Here is a 22,798-nt window from a genome sequence, read left to right as displayed (position 1 = left end):
TTATATTTATCCTTGTGGAGAGCATCACAAAAGGGGAGGGAGCCTTATAGCCCATGCAATGCTTCTAGGGAAAAAAACATGCAAATGAGTCTTAGAATAAATCCTTCCACCTATTGGAAGTTAGTTACCCTATGCGGTAACTTAATTCCAGACCTACATAGGTAGATAGATTAGTTTATTCCTGAGGTCAATGAAGGTTGTTGAGTACAAACCTTTTCATGTTAATGCATATTAACCGCACCATTAATTAGAGGATTAGTTAAAGTTGCATGAGGACGCACACAACCCATTAAAGTGACCTGAAGGTGATATATTTATGGGATCATACATTGACCTTGTACAGTTGTATGATATACAGAGTCAATGCAGAACTTCTGATGCCCTTGGATTAATTACAGAAGGACGTGCCAGCCCCCAGGCAGATTGTATATCAGAGACACTGAAACTGGCAACAAAACACTACTGGTTCTTCAAGTGTCGGATGATTTATACTGCTGTAGTATTTATATACTTCATGGAATGAATGGAACTAACATGGAACCGGGCTGCCCCAGCGCATCCTGATCGTCACCCATAACATCAGATCACCACAATTTTGAGTAGTGGCCAATAGCAACCAATGAGATGAGATGTTGAGGTGACATGCAGTGGATATGGCCAAAGTGGTTTGAGGGTCAACCCAGCGTTGGGGGCATCTTGTCCAAGTTTTGGGTACATACCCATTTTTGATGGCTAGGTGAATTACAACCTGTGACTCTCCAGCAGTTTGCGAAACTACAACTCTCAGCATGCTGCAGAGCCTTGATGGCCCTACAAGGGTACGCTAGCAGCCATCTCACATAACAGGCATTTCCCAGGGACTCATTGAAGCTGTTAGCAGTGGCTGCCCGTGATACAGTACAGATTATATTACATAATAGCTGCCAGTTCGGAGTGCAGCCCGCACCATCTGTCTCAGTGCACCGTACATTATCAGATTATTCTGGTCGTCTTCGAATGCCAAGGCCTAAATCAAAGCGGCGCCGTACTAGTTACATACAGATATGATGGTGGAGACACCCAAGGAACAGGACCCTGCGGGAAAGGGACGGAGGGGGGATTATCAGAATAGATCCCTATTGCTCTTGACAAACCTTTGGACTCTCTCTTGAGATCCTCGCAGCGCTTGTTTAAAGCGTTTTTGCAGCTTGCCGCCTTCTGCTTCATGGCTCGGTATTGGTTGGAAGTACTGACCAAAGGGAAACATCAGGATTACATGTCAGAAAATACAGCTACGAGGAGATAGTGGTAGTAAGAGAGGCAGAGCAACATCGCGCCACGACGGGAGCTAAAAGTTACAGGAAACTTTCTGGAAGTTTAAGTAAACTTTGCTCTGTATAGTCTCCATTGACTGTTATAGCTACTATGAGTAGCTCTGTCCCCAGATATTAGAACCACCCCTAAAGTAGGCTTCACCATTTCCTATACCTCCTCCCCTATGATAACCACTTCCTATATCTCTTCTCTATTAAACCTGCTCTGTATAGCTCCTCCCCTCTTATAAGCAATCCATATATCTCCTCTATTTTAACCACTCCCTATAGCTCCTCCTATTTTATAATTATTGCCTACGTCTTCTTATTATAACCACTCTCTATGTCTCCTCCCTATTATAACCATACCCTATATCTCCTCCCCATTACCACTGTACCCTACATCTCCTCCTTTATTATAATCATATCCTAAATCTCCTCCCTGTATTATAACCACACCCTATATCTCCTCCCCTATTATAACCACTCCCTATATCTCCTCCCCATATTATAACCCCTCCCTATATCTCCTCCCCATATTATAACCCCTCCCTATATCTCCTCCCCATATTATAACCACTCCCTTTATCTCCTCCCCATATTATAACCACTCCCTTTATCTCCTCCCCATATTATAACCACTCCCTTTATCTCCTCCCCATATTATAACCACTCCCTTTATCTCCTCCCCATATTATAACCACTCCCTATATCTCCTCATTATATTATAGCCACTCCCTATATCTCTTCCCCATTAAACTTGCTCTGCATACCCCCCCTATTATAAGCAATCTCTATGTCTCCTCTATTATAACCACTTCTTATAGTTCCTCTTATTTTACAATTACTCCTTGTATCTCCTCCTTCTTACAACCACGTCTCCTCCCTACTATAACCATACTGTATATCACCTCCCCATTACAACTGTACCTTATATCTCCTCCTATTACACCCGCTCCCTACATCTCCCCTCCTATTATACCCACTCCCTACAAATCCATTTTTATGACTAGTCCCTACATCTCCTCCCTTATTATAGCCGCTCCATACATTTCCTTCCCTATTACACCCACTCTCTACAACTCCTTTATTATAACTACTCCTTACGTCTCCTCCTTTATTATAGCCGCTCCCTACATCTCCTTCCCTATTACACCCACTCTCTACATCTCCTCCTTTATTATAGCCGCTCCCTACATCCCCTCCCCTATTACACCCACTCCCTAACTATTATAGCCACGCCTTGTGTTCATGGGGTCATCACCCTCTTACCTCTCTCCCAGGGTCAGGGCCTCGGGGTCAGTTGGAGGAATTGTGAAGCAAACTCCTGGAGCCACCAGCTTCTTCCCATTGCTGTCTGTCACCTCCCATTTCTCACCCCTATTCGCCTTTAGGGTGTATTGAGACCCTCGGGTAGTCTCACCCTACAAAACACAAGACATATAAGTAGAAATGTATATTATATTTGTCAGCTGATGGCAGGATGAGATCTGCCAACAATTGCCTATGGAAGAACCCCAGAAGACCCCGATGGTCATCTGTTCTCAGGATGGATGATGGAATATTCTGCATAACTCAGATGCTGCTCACCTCGTCTGAATAGAAATCACACAGCGCCTCCACCGGGATGGGCTTCAGTGGTGTCTCCCGCCGGAACTTCAATGGTACAACCTGTTGGGCACGCTTTTGTAATGAACGTACCACCTCCTCGTATTTATCCAGAGCCTTGTCCTGGTCCTAAGAGATATTACATTATAGGGGCGAGGTCCCTCTGATACCACCGATACCCCTGCAGTATCCCTATTCTGTATTCATTCCATTATCTTATTCCTCTACCCATCATTCATCTCCATACTTCATTCATTCTTTTCTATTCATTTTGACTCTTCTGTTGGTTCATTCTTTTCTATATTTCACTTTTTACCATTTATTCATTTTCTCCATAGTTCATTCATTCACTCCTTTATCCTTCCAGATCTTTTCTCTGCAGTCCCTCGTGTCATTTTTCTGATGTTCATTCATTCCTATATTATTCATTATTCTCTTTTATACTGAATTGTTTATTTCCTCTACATTTCTCAGTCTTATCCCCATCAGTATTTCTTCCATTACAGCCTTCATTCAATCCTCTAAATAATTAGTTCAGTCTCCTATACTCTGTATTTCATTCAGGTTTCTGTATCCTATACTGATTTACATTTTGTATTCATTCATCTATTTTATTTACTTACACTCATTATCAGTAACATCCCTCCCCTAGAAGAAGCTGTTGGAATGGAATTAAACTTTCTCTGTGTGATTGTAACATTGACATAAGTAAGTGATTACAATATCAGAGCAAAAGGAGAATTTATTGTGGAGAACTGACCCCTTGTAGAGAGGCTCTAGTACCCTGCTGTACCTCCTCTAGCTTGGGTACAAGACGTGATACGGAGGGGGCATGGAGGCTCTAGTACCTTGTTGTACCGCCTCTAGCTTGGATACAAGATGTGATACGGCAGGCATGGGGCTCTAGTACCCTGTTGTACCAGCTTTATCTTGGCTACAAGATGTGATATGGGGGACATGGAGGCTCTAGTACCCTGTTGTATTGTCTCTAGCATGACTACAAAATGTGATATGGGCGAACATGGAGGCTCTAGTTTAGTACCCTGTGTACCACCTCTAGCTTGGATACAAGATGTGATACAGGCGGGTTTAGAAGCTCTAGTACCCTGTTGTATTGTCTCTAGCTTGACTACAAAATGTGATATGGGCGAACATGGAGGCTCTAGTACCCTGTTGTACCGCCTCTAGCTTGGATACAAGATGTGATACAGGTGGGCATGGAGGCTCTAGTACCCTGTTGTACCGCCTCTAGCTTGGATACAAGATGTGATACAGGTGGGCATGGAGGCTCTAGTACCCTGTTGTACCGCCTCTAGCTTGTATACAAGATGTGATATAGGCCAAGGTTGGAACCACTTCTAGGGCCTCAGGTGACAAGACCGTTCATCTAATCACCACAACTCTCATCATTTGTATATCTGCCGGAGATGGAACTGTATGCTGAGTTTTGCAACAAAACAACAACTTCTTCTGGGGGCAGGATTTTTTTTTTCTTACAAAGAGTGTTTTTACTTCCTGTACGCACTTTCTTACATTTATTCTTCATTATTCCCTCTACATTTGCAGTCTTCAGTATTTATTCACTTATATTGTAACTATAATGTTCTAGAATTTCTGAAGTTAGTATAAAGTATTTAATTCATTTCCATCCATCTTATCTGTGTTAATTTATACCTAGATTCATTCATTTCTATCCTTCATTCATTGTTTCCACCATTATCAGTCCTTTTATTAAATTCATGCATGAATCTTCCTGGCATTTATTTCCCTATACTTCATTCATTCTTCTTATGAGCATTCATTCATTAGTCTTTTTCAGTAACATGTTGATATTTCAATTCATTTCTACCTAGCATTTATTCATCCTTCATAAGATTTCTGGACCACCTGTTTATCCTGTCATTCATGTTATCTGTGATTCATTCTTGTCTTTACGTCTTTCTTCTCTACCAAGCATTTATTCATCTTTCATATTCTAGTTACACATTTCTTCTTTTCCTCTACCCTGTATGCTTTCATCTTTCTATACTTTCTTCTCTTCCCTTTATTCCCTCATTCATTCATGTTTCATTTACACTTGTCACTATCTTGTATTCATTCATTTATGCTTTAAAGTTTTTTTCTACATCCATCATTTATTTTTGTCTGTCCAGTTTACATTTTCCTATCTCCTACTCTGCATTCATTCCTGCACACTAAATTAATTTTCTCATTCCAGCCTTCATTCCTCCGTATTCTACCTTCTTACCTCCAACTCGTGTAACTGAGCCTCAATCTGGTAGCTGTCTTTGAAGTCGGGGTTGTACTTGTGGTCCAGGTCACTGTCCACCTTCTTCAGCAGGTCTTGAGTGTCCTTGACGTCTCGGTAATACTGGACAAAAAGATGTAGTCATTGCATCTCTTTATAATACAACCCAACTCTATGCATCCTACCACCAAACTCACAAATACAAGTTACTATCAGGGTGTGCCCTTAAGGCTGCCCAGTCTAGTTAGTCTTTTACTCAACTCTGGTGGTCACAGCCCCCTCTACTTACCTGATGGTAATCTTCCATATACTTCAGGTGACTTTCTTCACAGATAAGGAGATTTAGATATTCCTTCCAGTCAGCGTGCACGGCCTCCATGTGAGCCTGAGGTAACAAAGAGCAGAACATGAGGAGTCCTCTGTATTCTCCTTCTATAGGACAGGTGAACTATATGTACAATAGTGCAGCCAACCAATCGTCACGGTAAAGATCTATCCTTCCTCAACTTCCTGGTCATCCTACTAAATTAATGGCCAAGTCTGAAGACACTGATCAGGTTGGACATGATATAAGGGTCATGGTAACATGTCCTACTAGCCCCACTCTGATCCACCCCCACCCCCCTAACCCAATGGACATTGAGTAGGTATTAATGGTAACCAGTACCATCTAGAAAGTTCTACTTGCAAGTCGCTATGACAATGTTTTTGATCACAGGTTGGACATTCTCAACCCTCGGCTTCCTATAACTTCATCTAACCTGGATCTTCGAGACCTTACAGCTAGTTCTTCCCTATAGCTCGGTAGAATGATTTACCTCTATAGGGATTCTGGCAGGATGTCCATCCGCTAAAAGCTTGTCTCCTTCCTCCTGAAGTTTATTGATTTCATGCTCCTTAGCTTCCAGACTCCTTTGGATGAAGTTCTGTTAAAGAAGACAGATTATAGTAGGATTGATCCTGGCATGTATTAAGGTAGGGGGAGTACTGAGGCGTATTGAAGTTGGAGTATAGAAGAGTATCGAGTCAGATGGAGTCTAGCAGAATCCAAATGTTAGTGGAGTATTGAGGTGTACAGAGGTAGGCAGGGCATAGAGAAGTTTCAGGATAAGTAGAGTATGGAGATGTATTAAGGTAGGTGGACTGCAGAGATGTACTGACACAGGTGGAGTACAGAGAAGTACTGAACCAGGTGGAGTATAGAGGAGTATAGTAACAGGGTTCCCGGAGATTCTGGGTAATGTATATTACTGTTATAATGTTTTACAAGCATGTAAAGATTTCTTTAAGTTTTTTACCCCAGGTGTCGGTCTGTGATTGCAAAGGAAGTCCAGAGCTTTGCCAAGCGATACAATAGTAGATAAATAGGGGGATAGATCAGGAAGGGTGGAGGTGCCTCCACTAAGAAGGTCGAGCAGAAGGGAGTGTATAAGGAGCTGGTTCCCACAGGCTGCAGAGAAATTCCAGTATCTGAAGACGGCGTACTTATTCGACAGACAGAAGTGATATCAAGTGTTCTCCTCCCGCTTACGCACCACCTGAAGGTCGAGACCGGTACTGGGTGATAGCCTACTAATTGAAGAGTGTGTGCCGCTAATAAAGTTACAGTGCCTGTAGAAGTTTTGGTGTTCACTTCTAGATACCAAGATTCAAGGATGCAGTTTGGAGCGACCCTGCAACTGGACTTTTGTCAGCCGGTTCCTCAGTAGTGGTGGAGCAGTGACCACAGTCTATGACAAGCCTCGTAGATCCCAAAGTGGTGGTAAGTCAATCTTTGGCCATCCTGGAGGCTGGGGCCCTCTTCAGAGACATAGAGCAGTTTGGAGGTAGCAGCCTAAAGGGCAGTATCAGTATAGGTGGAGTATAGAAGAGTATCGAGGTAGGTGGGGTACAGAGAAGTATTGAACTAGGTGGGGTATAGATGAGTATAGAGAAGTACTGAACCAAGTAGGATGTAGATGAGTATAGAGACGTACTGAGGTGGATGGAGTATTGAGGTATGTGGAGTATAGAGAAGCAATGGAGCAGGTGGGGTATAGATAAGCATTGTTGTAGCTAAAGTAGAATACTGAGGTAGACAAAGTATAGAGGTAGGTGGAGTATAGAGAAATATAGAGGTAAGTGAAGCAGAGGAGTACTGAGGTAGGTGGAGTATAATGAAGGTAGTTGGAAAACAGAAAAGTGCAGAGATTGGTGGAGTATAGAGGTAGGTAGAGTATAGAGGTAGGCGGAGTATAGAGAAGAGCTGGAAGCATCACCAGATCCCGGTGCTTACCTCATACTGTCTCCTTCGGCTGATGTAGTCAGTGTTGCGATCGCTCCAGTCGTACTCCATGCGTTCCTTCTCTTGTTGATCCAGCCAGTAGAGCTCATTGGTGCAGCGCTGCATATAATCCTGCAGGCTGCCCAAGTCCCGCTGGCGTTTCTGGGAGGCGTTCTACCAAGGAAAGCAGAAAGGAGACATTAAAGGATCCCACTCTACCAGATGACGTACATCACTAGTGACTCCACACAGAGATTTCTTACCAAAAGTTTCTGATATTTCACTTGCATGCCACTGATGTACTCCTGTGGACAAAGAGGAATAGCCCATGAGATAATAAAGGTGGTCGGAATGGGTCAGTTGTCATTGTATATAGGGCATTGTGCTAGGATATGGCTGCTCACCTTGTCCGTGTCCTTGTTGATGTGCTCTCCGATGGCCTTCACCTCGTTGTTGAACATGCTGTGCTCCATGATCTGGTTCTCCAAGTTGGGTAAATCGGTGGCGAATGTGGCGCTGTTCAGCTGGTCCTGAAGACGTGGGCGATACCAAAATGTTCATATAGCATAACATCCTGTATTGTATGGCTGACCCAGTCTTATAATGTCTAGCACTTACCATCTTATCATCGACGACTTTGCCCCAGTTGACTTTTGGAGCGTCCAATATCGGGACCTTCTGGTTGTAAATTTGGTCGTGCTTCTTCTTCTGGCTGAGCATACGTTCCTTAAGTTGCCGGATGCTGGGAAAATAAAAAGATAAGCGGCGGTCACAATCAGCGGCATCAACCCTGACCCTGAATAGCATTCAGATATTACATCTGACCGTCAATGTTCCCACGCCCTGCACAAAGATAGCAGCAAACGACAGATAGCTCAAAAACAATCCTTCGATCCGGTATTAGATAATACAGAACATCTCATAATCTGACGCAGATTATACTCTTTATACTCTTAGGTTCGAGTTTTTCCCCCAGGCTAGGAAAGTAACATAATATATTATATATGACCTGGGCCGGGATAGTAATATTATCATATATGATCTGAGGTGTGATAGTAAGAAGATCTGATCCGGGATTGTAACATAATATTATATATTATCCGGGCCAGGATAGTAATAATATCATATATGCCCCAGGCCAGGATGGTAACATAATATTTATATGACTGGGGCTAGGGTAGAAATATTATATATGACTGGGGCTGGAATAGCAGGATAATATTATATATGGCCCAGACTGAAATAGTAATAATATGATATATGACCCAGGATATTAACATAATATAAAATATGACCCACAGCAGGATAGTAATAATATTATATATGACCCGGGCCGGGACAGAAATCAAACTACTAACGACCCCTTGTCCGTCCGTGAGTGAGTTACATGCTCCGCCCCTGGTGACAGGATGGTGACATCATCAAAAGTCCTTCATCCACAGTCAGTGAGTTACATGCTCCACCCCTGATCACACGACGGCAACATCATCACAGATTCCATTTCTATAGTGACTTAGGCTGCGGGGGTTTGTAGGGGATGCATAACTCACTCACTTGGGATGGTCTTCAGATGAAGGACCTGTGATGATGTCACAGTCGTTGATTAGGGCGGAGTAAGAGTGAGTTTCATGCTCCGCCCCTGATCACATGAATGTGGCACCATCAAAGGTCCTGTAAGTACACGGCTGCTGTCCGGCTAGATGATTGTTAGTATCCAATAGCAACTGAGGCCACGGGGGGTTGTAACGGATGGAATACTAACGAACAACTACAGCAGTTGTGTGCTTACAGGACATGTCATGATGTCACAGTCATGTGATCAGTCACCTGTGTGCGCGTGTGACATGCATGTTGCAGAGCTGTGTGCGCGCGTGACATGCATGTTGCAGAGCGGTGTGCGCGCGTGACATGCATGTTGCAGAGCGGTGTGCGCGCGTGACATGCATGTTGCAGAGCGGTGTGCGCGCGTGACATGCATGTTGCAGAGCGGTGTGCGCGCGTGACATGCATGTTGCAGAGCTGTGTGCGCACGTGACATGCATGTTGCAGAGCGGTGTGCGCGCGTGACATGCATGTTGCAGAGCTGTGTGCGCGCGTGACATGCATGTTGCAGAGCTGTGTGCGCGCGTGACATGCATGTTGCAGAGCTGTGTGCGCGTGTGACATGCATGTTGCAGAGCTCTGTGCGCGTGTGACATGCATGTTGCAGAGCTCTGTGCGCGTGTGACATGCATGTTGCAGAGCTCTGTGCGCGTGTGACATGCATGTTGCAGAGCTCTGTGCGCGTGTGACATGCATGTTGCAGAGCTCTGTGCGCGTGTGACATGCATGTTGCAGAGCTCTGTGCGCGTGTAACATGCATGTTGCAGAGCTCTGTGCGCGTGTGACATGCATGTTGCAGAGCTGTGTGGTGCATCACCAGAGACACTGGTACTATATAATTTTCTAATAATTACTAATATTATATATGACTGGGGCTGGGATAGTAACATAATATTATAAATAACCTGGGCTTCTATAGAAATATAATATAAACTATGACCCTGGTGGGATAGTAACATATTATTCCAGACCAGGTCATATATAACATTATGTTACTATCCAACCTCGGGTCACGTATAATATTATTATTATCCCACTCAGGGTCATATATAGTAATATTATCATCCCAGTCTTGGCCATCCATAATATTACATTTCTATTGCGCGCCACGTCACATAAAATAATATTACTATCCAGGCCAAGATCATATATAATATTTCAATCCCACTCGGGTCATATATAATATTATATTTCTATCCCAGCCCAGGTTTCATATAGTATTATTTCTATCCCACCCCTGGTCATATATAATATTATATTTCTATCCCAGCCCAGGTTTCATATAGTATTATTTCTATCCCACCCCTGGTCATATATAATATTTTGTTACTATCCTGGCCCGGATCATATATAATAGTATGTCATCATCCCGATAGAATTATCTTTGAGTAGGGGTGGAATGATAACACAATATTATATTTGACCCTGGCTGGGAAAGCAATAATATTATATGTAACCTGGGCCAGCTTAGATGGGATAGAAATATTATATATGACCCAGGGTAGGATAGGAATAATATTATATATGATCCAGCCAGGATAGTAGCATAATATTGTACATGACCCGGGCTGTAATAGTAATAATATTATACATGACCTGGGCCATATAGTAATAATATATATGATCTTTAATATCATCATATTCTGACATTTGCCTTGGATATCACCACTACATAATATTATTCCGCCCCTCCCAGACCCCGGGGAGCTGCCTTGGGGCTCATCAACACATGAGTTGTATGTGACGCCCCTTAGAGGAATGTGTCTGGCGCTGGTCTGACCACCTGTCAGGGATCCAGTATCCTTACACCAGCTATTTCTGTCGGGCCAGTTTGTAATAAGCTCCCTTGTAAGTGACAAAACATGGAAACAGATCAGGAGGAAAAGGCCGCCAGGGGCCGGGTGCCAACCGTGTATCGAGCGATGAAGAAGACTTGGCATCCGAGGACCCAATAAAGAGTTGGCATACAATAGGACGACCCGTCACCTACGGCCAATGACTCCATGATATGTTGGAGTTCCATGCCTCCATTACCCATCCAAAAATGTAGACACAGCACTCACTCCTCTTGTATCATGTCGCCCTGTGGGTGGTTATACTGGCGAGCTAGGATGGCATCCGTTTCCAGGACCACTATGATCTTCTCCGTCTCAGACATGTTGTTGGCCGTAGACTCTTTGTACATCACAGGCTGCTGGGCGACAATCTTCTCCACATCCTGCATGGAAAATAATGGGTTAAAACTGAGAGAATAGTGTATGCAGCCCCAGGAGAAAGTAATGTCACAAATTTAACGGCACTACCCTTTCTCACCACCTGGTGGTGCCATGACTATGCATTTTAATGCAAACACAACCTCTTGCACAAGGGAAATTAAATTGTGCCCCCTGGAGATGAGATGTAAGAATGCAGGTGGAGGAAATGTTGCCCTCCTCTGCAAAACATCTTCCATCCAGAGCCCCCTGCTGATTGTCCATGACCTCGGCAGGCCTGTGTAAGCAGGGAGGAGGCCTGAGTCAGTGAGAGGTCCCAGCAGCTCTGCTCTTGCCTTGTGATGTCTTTCCAGTTTACTTCCCGGCCCATTTCCTGCTATTTTTCCTTACAAAAAGCCATAAAAAGTGATTTATGAGCAGTGGACAGCGCTTATCAGTGTTTGCAAAGCATGAATTCCGCTTTTAACACCAGTCCAGGGTCCAGGTCTACACCAGAAGTTCACCCATGTGCTTTGCTCTTCTGCTTTTGCACTAGTTTTTAGTTCTTGTCCAACTTTCCTGCAGTCACCACCAAAGCGGCTTTCGAAATTCTGCAGGTTTCCCCTTGGAATGGACAGTAATTTAGCTCCAGCCCTCTGTCAGACTATCACCGCTATCTGCTCACAGGAAACCAGCAGAACTCTGAATTTAGCTCTGGAGGTCAAAGGAGAAGAAAACTTTATAGAACTTATAAACTGTGCAAAAGAGGTGAAGTGTGTTCTTGGCTACGGCCTGCACATGTAAGCTGTCAAACGGCTGGGATTGGAGCTCCTGAGCTTCTATCATACCCAATCCGCACTTATATAATAATCTTTATTTGTATGGCGCCAACTTATTCCGCAGCGCATATATATATGATTTAGATGTACTTTATAGAGAATGAATGGGTTAATGTATCCTCAGTTTTCTGATACAGAGCCCCAAATCCCCTGCATTGATACGGTTACGTGATAAAATTCTGCTACCTGCATCCAGCACTAGAGGGCGCTTACTGTATAATGATTTATTATTGACTTCAATGTATAACTTGTGTACAGTAAACTTACAAAACCGATCCCATGGGGCTTGCCCCTCCTGATGGACATGTGTGGTCCTGCTGGGGATCATAGTGGGGAGGTGAGCCAAAGTTTACATGCAGGTTGTTCATGCAGCCTATGGGTGGCACCGCTCCTGCACTCATACTGGCACCAGATGTTATCAGCACTTGCATGTGGTGGCTATATTATCCGGGTCTATATAATAGGTGTTTATATGATTGGTACCTATATAATTAGTGCTTAATGATGAGTCTATAAGATGGGTCTCTATATAATTGTTGACTACATGATTAGTGTTTATATGATTGGCATCTACTTTAGGAGTCTCGGTCTTTCTCTCATTGGTCAATATATGATTGATGCCTATATGGTTAGGGTTTATATGATGGGTTTATATGATTTGTGTCTATATCATGGGTGCATATAGAACAGGTGTCTATATCATGGGTCTCTATATGAGTGGTACATACAGGATCAGTGCCTATATGATTAGTGTCTAATGATTGGCATCTATATCATGGGTGCATTAATAAGAGGGGTCTATATGATTGATTGCTGCCTAGATTATTGGCATTTACTTGATTGGTGTCTACTAGAGATGAGCGAATATACTCGTTTCGAGTAATTACTCGATCGAGCACCACGATTTTCGAGTACTTCCGTACTCGGGTGAAAAGATTCGGGGGGTGCCAGGGGGGAGCCCTCTCTCTCTTTCCCACTCCCCGCTGCAACCCCCCACTCGCCCACGGCGGCCCCCGAATCTTTTCACCCGAGTACGGAAGTACTCGAAAATCGCGGCGCTCGGGCGAAAAAGGGGCGTGGCCGAGTAGGTTCATCTCTAGTGTTTACATGTGTGATGAGTGTCTATATGATTGGCACATATGTATGAGGAGTCTCTATATGTTGAGTGCCTATATAATCAGTGGCTATACAGCTGACTGGTACATATAGTGTCTATAAATTGCTGTATGTATCATGGGTCCATAGATAATAGGGGTCTATATGATGGGCCTCTATCTGACAGTTGACAGATTGGTGTCCATATGATAGATGCCTATATGATTGGCGCATACATAATGAGTCTCTATATATTGGGTGCCTATATCATCAGTGCCTGTATGAGTGATAGGTGCCTTTATGATTAGTGTTTATATGATGTGTGTCTCTATGATTGATTGGGTGCCTAAAATTAGCATCTATATGATTGTTGTATATATGAGGAGTCTGTATATACTAGGTGCCTACATGGTTGATTGGTGCGTATATTATTAATGTCTATATGATTGGAGTCTATATCATGGATGCATATGTAGCAGGTGATTACATAATTGGTGCCTACATAATTGGTGCCTATATGATTAGCGCATATATGATCACTCTCTCTATATGTTGGGCGCCTGTATGATCATAGCCTATATAAGTGATTGGTGCCTTTATTAGTGTGTATATGATGGGTGTATACATAACAGATGTCTACATGATGGGTGCCTATATGACCTATTAGTGCCTATATAATTGCCATCTACATGATTGGCGTCTATGTGATGAGTGCATATATGAGGAGTCTCTACAAGCTGGGTGCCTATATGATTGATTGGTGCGCTTATGGTTAGTGCCTATATGATTGGTGGTTATATTATGGGCATATGTAACGTGTCTATATAAAGGATCTCTTTTAGAGGTGTGCCTTTATGATCTCAGTGATTATTGATTGGTGCCTATATGTTTAGTGTCTACATGATGGGTCTCTGTATGAATAATGTCTATATGATAGGAGCCTATATGATTGTTGTCTATATGCTGGGTGCATTTATGATTGGTGTTAATTGGTTTGCACAGTTTCTGCACTTCTATTGGCCCCAGATGTTATCAATGATTGCATGTGGTGTCTATATGACAGGTGTCTATATGATTAATGTGTATATGACAGGTGTCTATATGATGGAGCCTCTAAAATGATTTATGTGTACATGACAGGTGTCTATATGACGGGTCTCTATATGATTAATGTTTATATGACAGGTGTCTGTATGAATAATGCCTAGATGACAGGTGTCTATATGACGGGTCTCTATATGAATAATGCCTAGATGACAGGTGTCTGTATGATGGGTCTCTATGACAGGTCTCTATATGATCGGTGCCTATATGGTCTTGTGTATATGATTGGTGCCTATAAGTTTAACATCTATATGATGAGTCTCTATATGATTAATGTCCATATGATACAGTAAGTGCTTATATGATGTAGGTACAGATGCAGCAAACGTTAACTTGACACATAGCATTCGGCTCGGTTCACATTGCTGTTCTAGGGTTCCGTGTTTTAGGGAGCAGAATCCTTGACCAGAACAGATCTGTCTTATGTTGGATCTGAACGGAGTGCGCTGAACAGACCCCATTGACCATAATGGGGTCCATCCGACTTCCACTATAGCCTCCAGCATTCTCCAGACTAGGAACGCCATTTTATCCTGGATGTTTACAGAACCTACGCTACGAACGAAGGCTCCGGCGCAGACGTGGACAAGCCCTTCATCACATCGCTGTTGCAAACTTTATCTTGACACTTAAGAACACGCGTCAATACAAGGTCTGCCGCCACCGTCATGTAATGCAATAAGTGTCATGTTAGGGTTTGCCGCAGCTGTACCCGCCCCCCCACCCCGTACCTTTTGCAGCTTGGAGTCGGTGTCCACCACGTTCCTCTCCACCTGGTCGGCATTCTTCTGGAGACGGTCGATGAGCTCTGACAGTTCCTTGTTGGAGACCCTGTAAGAGGAGACGGAGGGAGACCTGATGTCAGCCAGACACAGCATAGTCCTCGCCTGCAGTCCCTGCTTTCAGTCCTCTCTCCCCCCCTGATTCACACCCCTGGGCCGGACCAGCTCCGAGAAGCCTTGCGCCAAGGGGGAGCATGGAGCACTGGCGGGCACGATGCCAGCTCATTAGCTGGTGACTCATTCTGCCTTTTGTATTACTTTCCAAACTATGTGTGTGTGTAAGCCAAGGGATCAGGGGAGCAGCGGGCGTGTGCGGCCAGCCCTGCTCGGTGCCCCACTCACGGCTGCTTACATGGGACTGACATGTACACTGCAGCGCTGCTCAGGAGCGGTCAGGTACTGCATGTGGACCCGACTGCTGCTGATCCCTATGTGGCCCCACAGTTACACTGTCCAAACCCCAAAACATTCAACAATAGGGACATGTAATCCTGGACTCACCCCACCCAACCGCGGCTACATCCAGGGAGGGTACCTACCTGCTGCAGGTAGGTACGCCCAGAAGTGAGACGTAGCTAGGGGCCCAGTGCAAAACCTGTAACAGGACACCCCAACTATAAAGCTTCTTTCATAGTACTGGGGAACAGAGACCCTATGGGCCCCTCAAGTCTCCAGGGGCCCGGATGCAACTGCTCCCACTATAGCTGCACCCCTGTGTACAGACTGTTAGTACTACTGATATATAGAATATTATAGAGGAAACAGCCCCATAACAAAATTTAAAAAAAGAGGCCCCCTACTGGTGCATACCCTACACTGCACCTCCTCCAAATAAGGGAGCCTTCACACTTGCGATCGCGATATCGCTGCGTTTTTTTTTTACGCGAATGGCGATAGGACTTTCTAATGTTAAAAACGCATCGCGCAAAAATAGCAAAGCGCAAACGTGTGATTTTTGTGCGATGCATTTTTAGCATTGGAAAGTCCTATCGCCATTCGCGTAAAAAAAAAACGCTGCGATATCGCGATCCCAAGTGTGACAGCTCCCTAAGTCCTGACTTCTATGGCATGATGTGACTCAAAAATTTGCTACGTTTCTTCTTTCTCCACCTATAAGTGGGTGTGGCTTGTGTGAGGACACGCCCACCCCGAACCGACAGAGTTATATATGCCAGAATCTGGTGTAAATCATACCAGAAATGTACGCCAGGTCGATCCTGCGTCCGTCTATCTGAAGGCGCATGGAGGCGACTCCTCATGTATCAGATGCACCAGGCGAAATCATACTAAGACCCGCATTGGGAGTCCCACGCTTAGGACGTTCCCCCAATGTGTGTATTCACACCCGCAATATTTGGCCCATGTACAGAGAATAAATCCCACGTATCCTCCTCTGGTGTGATTACTGGACCGGCATCGCCCATTCCAGTCAGTGGGTGTACGAAAAAACACGTGAATGTAAGCAAATGTATTCCATTTTTTTTTGCGCAGCCATTGACTTCAATGGGGATCTAGAATGACATCCATTAGGACCTTTTCCGTTTTTTTTTTTTCACGCGCGATTGGGGCATATTAAAATAACAAGAACTGGATAAGAAATCACGCAAACTTGGAGTGAAGTCAGTCAGGTCTTCGCTGACCAAAATCAGGGCGAGTGGGAGAAAAACGGAATGTACCCGCATGCCACGTGAATGCATTGGGTTATTTCAGCTAATGCAGTCATTGACTGGATTGGGCAATTCTGGTCTAGGAAGTACGCCAGAATAAGGACGTATTTGCGCAATATGCAGTGAATAGAACCTGGTGATTTCATTAGGTTTGTTCACATTTCCGTATTTTGCCCACGTTTACATGTTCTACTTTTGTGCGCATTCTATGGCAGGTGCCCAAATATGTGTGCAATATGCCGCAGCCGCGGAATGCCCCACCAAAGTGCGCGGGTAGAACTGCAGATTTTGATGCAGAATTGCTGGCAGGTTTTAAACCTTTTTCCATTCTGCATCAAAATCCACAGGCAGCCGGCAGAGTTTACCGCGGTTCGCGGTGCGCCTATTCCGTTCCATGTGAAAGATGCCTTAAAGGGACGGTCCGAAATCCTGAGTGCAGTAAACAAGTGGATTCTGGAATGAGTGATTTTCCAGCCTGAGCTGGCGGCCCCTTATCAGCAATATCCTGCAGTCTGGAGGTTCCAGCGAGGCGTGCTGCGCCCCAGTAGGTATGCTGGTCCAGCACACACGGCACAGGCATGCAGTGGAAAGAAGGATTCACAGTGTTCCAGTTCCTTATACAGTATATTCCTTTTCAAGATCTCTGCTTGCTGTCAGGGAACGGGGACAGTCATGAATCTAGAGCATAAAAAAAATCCTTCCTGACAGCTGAGGGTTAAAGAGCCCGGACTGCAGACTGTGCATGTTACCTGCACTGATATAAGGGTGCATTCACACCTGCGACAAAGTCATGCGAGACGCACAAAACTCACAAGAAGACAGTGTCCGTGTGCGATTCGAGTCGTGCCCGAAAATATCACTGACGCCCGTGTGAACGCACCCAAGAAGCGTCCCCGTGCTGGAAATACATGGTAGTCACTGGGGGAATTTAGGGGGCAGTCGTTACCCCGAAACACAGCGACTGCGCGGAGTCCGGAACTCGTGGCATCCTCTAGTCTCCGGCTGAACCCGACCGTCCAGCGCTCCCTGCCTGACACAGACATCTCAGGAATGTTCACAACAAAATAGGTTGTGCAGATTTGGAAAAACATGGTTGCTTTCTTCCAGAAACAGCGCCACGCCTGTCTATGGGTTGTATCTGGTATTGCAGGTCAACTCCACTGAACCTGTGGACAGGTGCAGCACTCTAAGGGTATGTCCATAAGGGGCAGGTTTGGCGCAGACCAGGGGGATAGCTAAAGGCTCGTGGGCCCGGGTGTAAAAGTATATCTTGGGACCCCCCAACTTCTCTTAACCCCTTAATGCAGAGGCGTAACTTGAAGCTCCTGGGCCCCAACGCAAAACCTGTAACAGGGCCCCAACTATAATGCTTTATTCATAGTACTGGGCTCCCTATATGGAGAAGAGAGGCCTTATGGACCCCCTAAGGCTCCTGGGCCCGGGTGCGACCGCATCCCCTACAGTTACGCCAGCGGCGCAGACCGTCTGCGACATTTGCAGTAGCAGCAAAATGAATGAGATTTGAAGAATCTCATTCTCACGCTGCGGAGAAAGATCTACCCGGGAGAGAACATCCGCCGTGTGTCATCTATAGCAGGGGATTTTCGGCGCAGACTCCACCTCTTCAAATGAGGGGATGAAAAACGTACCAAAATCTGCTTCAAAGACCTAAGGGCTCCTTGACACGAGCGGATGTGTTTATTGGTTCACCCATACGCAGCGTGTATTCGCATTCATTCATTTTTGACCCAAATCGATTCCCAATCTTAATTGGCGTATTTAAAGCCGTTCACACGGGGCGCCGCTGCGTGAATATTTAAAAAACGCGCTCAAGCGATGGCAAGCGACGATCGGAATAAAATGTTTGGAATGATAATTGATGCGTAATAACGGCGAGTGATCTTCTTTTCCCAGAGTTATCCGCAGGGTAACTCCCTCCCCCTCCCTTTTTTCCAGCAGCCATAGAAGTCTATGAGAGCTCGCTGCTTATCACTGTGAAAGATAGGGAAGACTTATCTGATCACACGGCGTATAAAGAAGATGGCCGAAAACGATCAAGGGGTCCTTTTTTTTTCTTGCACAAACATTTTGCGCAGAAAAAACACGTTTATCTGAATGAAGCAGCTGAAATCCAACGTATCGCATGGTCGCGTTTTATGTACGACTCCTAAACGTGCGACAAAGCCTGCGGAGACACGGTCATCTGAATAAACCCCAACAGGGTAAGTTTTGCACGGCACATCTGCTGTGAAATGTCACAAATTTGCATCAACTGTGCCGATTTCTGAGGTGCATTTTCAATAAAATCTGATTTTTCCTATGCTAATTTTCTGTCATGTGACCGCGTCCCCAGAAGACCGTTAGCCAGCTCTAGGCCGGCTTCACACGGACGTATTTGCGTTTGATTTCAATGGGTTCGTTCACATTTACGTATTTTTCCACACATTTCAGTCTTGCAAAAAAAAAAAAGCCATAAAACGTTCTATTTTTCTGCAGATTTGTGCACCAGAGGGCTCCATAAAAGTCAATGGCGGTTCGCGCACAATACGCATCGACATTTGAAACTGCGTAATTACGTAGGAAAGAGAACACATCTGGAGCTCATTAGGTGTTTCAATCAGTTTGCCGATGAGCATGGCCTGCGGGCGCAAAAACTACGGTGAAATAAGCCGATGAGTGCGCAAAAAAGCATCATTCGCTATGAACATTAAAAACGTTCTGCTAAGGCGCATGCAAATACGCTGACGCTCGTGTGAAGCCGCCTCAAAGGGGTTTTCGGGATCTAAAAGAAATAATGGACACTCCCCCATTCCGGCCCCGTGACCACTGATTCTTACATAACCACTGAACAATAAACGGCACGTGCCCGCCTGTCACTTCTGCCAGGATCCAAGCGGCAGGTACGGGGGCGCAGCGCTGGGCGGGGGCTGCCAGAACAGGGGAGTATCCACAATTTTTTCTTTATTTCACACCATTTTAAACCCATAATAGTTTTTTTTATGTCCCAGAAAACTCCTTTGAGTAAAAATTCTGTAATCCATTATTAATAGCATGTGACAAATGCCAGATTATCGGATATTTTGGATGATCAGAAAATTTCCATTTTCACCGTTGACCAATTAAAATGCTGCCGTGTTTCCCCGAAAATAAGGCAGTGTCTTATATTAATTTTGGTTCAAAAAGGTTTAACTTTTTACATGTATAGCTGCCTGGACTCTATTTAAATTGACTTTTTAAATTAACTATTGGCAGGGCTTAATTTTGGAGTAGGGCTTATATTTCAAGCATCATCAAAAAGCCGGAAAAATCATTTTGCATCCTCAAAAATTCTGGAAAATCCTGCTATGTCTTATTTTCAGGGTATGTCTTATTTTCAGGGAAACAGGGTACCAGGGCATTATAAGGAATCTCAGGACTGGTTTTCTCTACTCAGCGATCCGCTTTAAATTGAACAGATAGCAGGAGATAGTTTTTCTGCCGATTCCTCTAACGGGAACTGTACTAGTTGTGTGCTGGATTAGCAGGATTTCTCGTATACCAGATTTCACACTATCTTCACCTTTTACTCATTTCTGGAGCCCCCGCCGGGTCGGAGCTGTTACTCAGCGCACAGGAATGTACATGGGGAAATAGCTGCAGATAACGATTATATGCCACATGCTAACTTGTTGCATCACAATAACATTTCATTAATCTGGCATCTGATAGTCCAGAAATTCCCATAGCCCACCATGATCTGCAGTCCTACCAGGACAGATGGCACCAATCAGTGATGATGTGATAGCAGCATTGTATTACGCTGCCTACTAAACAGGTTTCCCCCTTTTGACCGTCCAACAATCTGGCACCTGTCATAGACCATGAATTCCAGATAATAGGAATTCTACTAATATATATAGATGATAATATACAGGCCAGTAAGCTATCCTCTCCCATCAGCCCCTATATAACGCAAACCCCTTATAGAGAATGCATAGGGGATGCAAACTGAGGTGGCCCCTGCTTAGACTTGGACCCAGTACCTTAGCACTGTCTAGTGACTGTGCTGCCATCATATCTTAATATATGCATTAAACATAGAATTAAAGTATAACACCCCAAACTGGTCAAAGGTCTGTTTTTTAATTAGAAAAATCTGATTAATAAAGCAGGCTGAGATAGGTAATCACATAGTGTGACTGCTGCGAGGCTGAGCCATGTGAGACATTACTAGTTGCTATGAACACACATATGCAGTTGTCTGGCAGTGTTTTAACAACCAGTCTATCTCAGACTACTCAGGTCTTCAGCTCCAGACCAAACTAGCCGTGAAGTGAGGGTTGAGAAGAAGCCGAGACGCCTAAACCAGGCCTTCCTTTTATTGCCATAGTAATCAGATTTTTGGAAAGCAGATGGACTTCCCCTTTAAACTCCCTTATATGTGTCACTCATAATTTATGATCTAGTTGGGTATATGGTGTAATGGGATGGACACATTGAATATACAGCGAGTTCTGCAGGACTCCCTAAATAACTGATGATATCATAACCAAACACGTCCCCTGACATAGTGTTTCCCGAAGGCAATGACACCACGTTTCATCTGCTTTGCCTCACATAAGACGCTTGTTTGGGCTTTTAATGAGACATAATAGGATTTATAAGACTTAATTTAAGCTAATTAGACGCCTCCTCAGGCACCTCTGAACAACAAAAGGAGACGCCCTTTATTTTAATGAACTTTCTGACTTTTTAAAAATTCTTAACAGTTTGTTTACTGGATTTCTCAGGTGCATGAGAGACGGTGAGGAGACTCTTGGGTTGGTCAAACATGGCGGGTGTAACATCGATCTGCAAGACAGTTTCTGTTCTGGAAATTAAGCTATATTACCTTAAAAAATCTGCCCAGGTTAATATCAGTTCCAGAATCTAATTGGCTCCAAGGTGCTCTAGCATCAAGTGTTTGAGAGCTCCTCCCCTGCTTAGGTCTTCAGTCCTAGCATTTAATTGGTTACATAATGTTCTATCTCCGCCCACTTCACAGCTCATCTCTCATTCCCAGAATCAAATTGGCTCCAAGGTGCTCTAGCCTCAAGTGTTTGAGAGCTCCTCCCCTGCTTATGTCTTCAGTCCTAGCATTTAATTGGTTACACAGTGTTCTATCTCCGCCCACTTCACAGCTCATCTCTCATTCCCAGAATCAAATTGGCTACAAGGTGCTCTAGCCTCAAGTGTTTGAGAGCTCCTCCCCTGCTTAGATCTTCAGTCCTAGCATTTAATTGGTTGCATAGTGTTCTACCTCCGCCCACTTCACAGGTCATCTCTCATTCCTAGGATCTGATTGACTACAAGGTGCTTTGGGCCTCAACTATTTCAGTGATCCTCCCCTGCTTATGTCATCTTTCTCAACATCTGAATGACTACTTAGTATTCTATTTCCTCCCACTTCATAGCTCATCTCCTGCTTTGACAGGAGTTGAATGGTTATAGTGTGCAAGCCCCACCCACTTCAGAACTCAATTCCTTTCTATATAATGTTTTATCCCCACCCACGTCACAGCACATCTCTTTCTAATCTTAATCCAAAGGTCTGATTGATTACACAGGGGGAAATTTAATAAACTGGTGTTGCAAAAGCTGGTTTTATATACTGGACGCCAATATATGAAGAGGTACACAAATCTCCGTACGCCTCCAGAGACATGCAGGCCAGGTATGACTTGGCATAGATTTCTGGTATACATATACACAAGTGTGTTGAAACGGGGCAGCCACATTTTTTTGCCTAGGGGGCTTGCGCCAAATTATGCTATCTTTTTATACTACTTTGGGCTTCAAAATCTCCCCCATAGTGCTTGAGCCCTACCTATTTTAGAACCCCTCTCATGCTTATGTCATTATTCCTATGGTTTTGATTGGCTAGAAGGTGTTCTATCCCTGCCCACTTAATCACTTGCAGCTGTGATTACCCCAGTTATCTGATTGGCTAAAGGATTTATTTAATATCCACCCACTTCAAGACTCTGCTACTTTGAAGTTTTCTACAATATAATTGGATACAGTATTCTTGCTCCACCTATTTCATAACCCCACCCCTGCTTAAGTCATCATTCCTACATCTGATTAC

At 44.3% G+C, this 22,798-nt stretch overlaps 1 protein-coding gene across 1 annotated transcript in view; it reads right to left on the bottom strand.

The window, feature by feature from the left end:
- Positions 1 to 22,798, bottom strand: part of PPL (periplakin) — a 56,545-nt gene that overhangs the window by 6,286 nt on the left and 27,461 nt on the right. The window contains exons 2-13 of the mRNA XM_066576708.1: positions 14,975 to 15,074; positions 11,077 to 11,231; positions 8,030 to 8,153; positions 7,816 to 7,941; positions 7,675 to 7,716; positions 7,424 to 7,585; positions 5,967 to 6,074; positions 5,438 to 5,533; positions 5,149 to 5,271; positions 2,883 to 3,029; positions 2,565 to 2,716; positions 1,134 to 1,228 (exon numbers count right to left, since the gene is read on the bottom strand). Of these exons, the coding sequence (XP_066432805.1) occupies positions 1,134 to 1,228; positions 2,565 to 2,716; positions 2,883 to 3,029; positions 5,149 to 5,271; positions 5,438 to 5,533; positions 5,967 to 6,074; positions 7,424 to 7,585; positions 7,675 to 7,716; positions 7,816 to 7,941; positions 8,030 to 8,153; positions 11,077 to 11,231; positions 14,975 to 15,074 (1,430 nt within the window). The remainder of the gene's footprint in view (positions 1 to 1,133; positions 1,229 to 2,564; positions 2,717 to 2,882; positions 3,030 to 5,148; positions 5,272 to 5,437; positions 5,534 to 5,966; positions 6,075 to 7,423; positions 7,586 to 7,674; positions 7,717 to 7,815; positions 7,942 to 8,029; positions 8,154 to 11,076; positions 11,232 to 14,974; positions 15,075 to 22,798) is intronic.

This window comes from Eleutherodactylus coqui, chromosome 8 (assembly GCF_035609145.1).
Source record: "Eleutherodactylus coqui strain aEleCoq1 chromosome 8, aEleCoq1.hap1, whole genome shotgun sequence".
Taxonomy (NCBI): Eukaryota; Metazoa; Chordata; class Amphibia; order Anura; family Eleutherodactylidae; genus Eleutherodactylus; species Eleutherodactylus coqui.
Note: the sequence above shows the minus strand (reverse complement) of the source record. Positions and strands in the feature narration are given on the sequence as shown.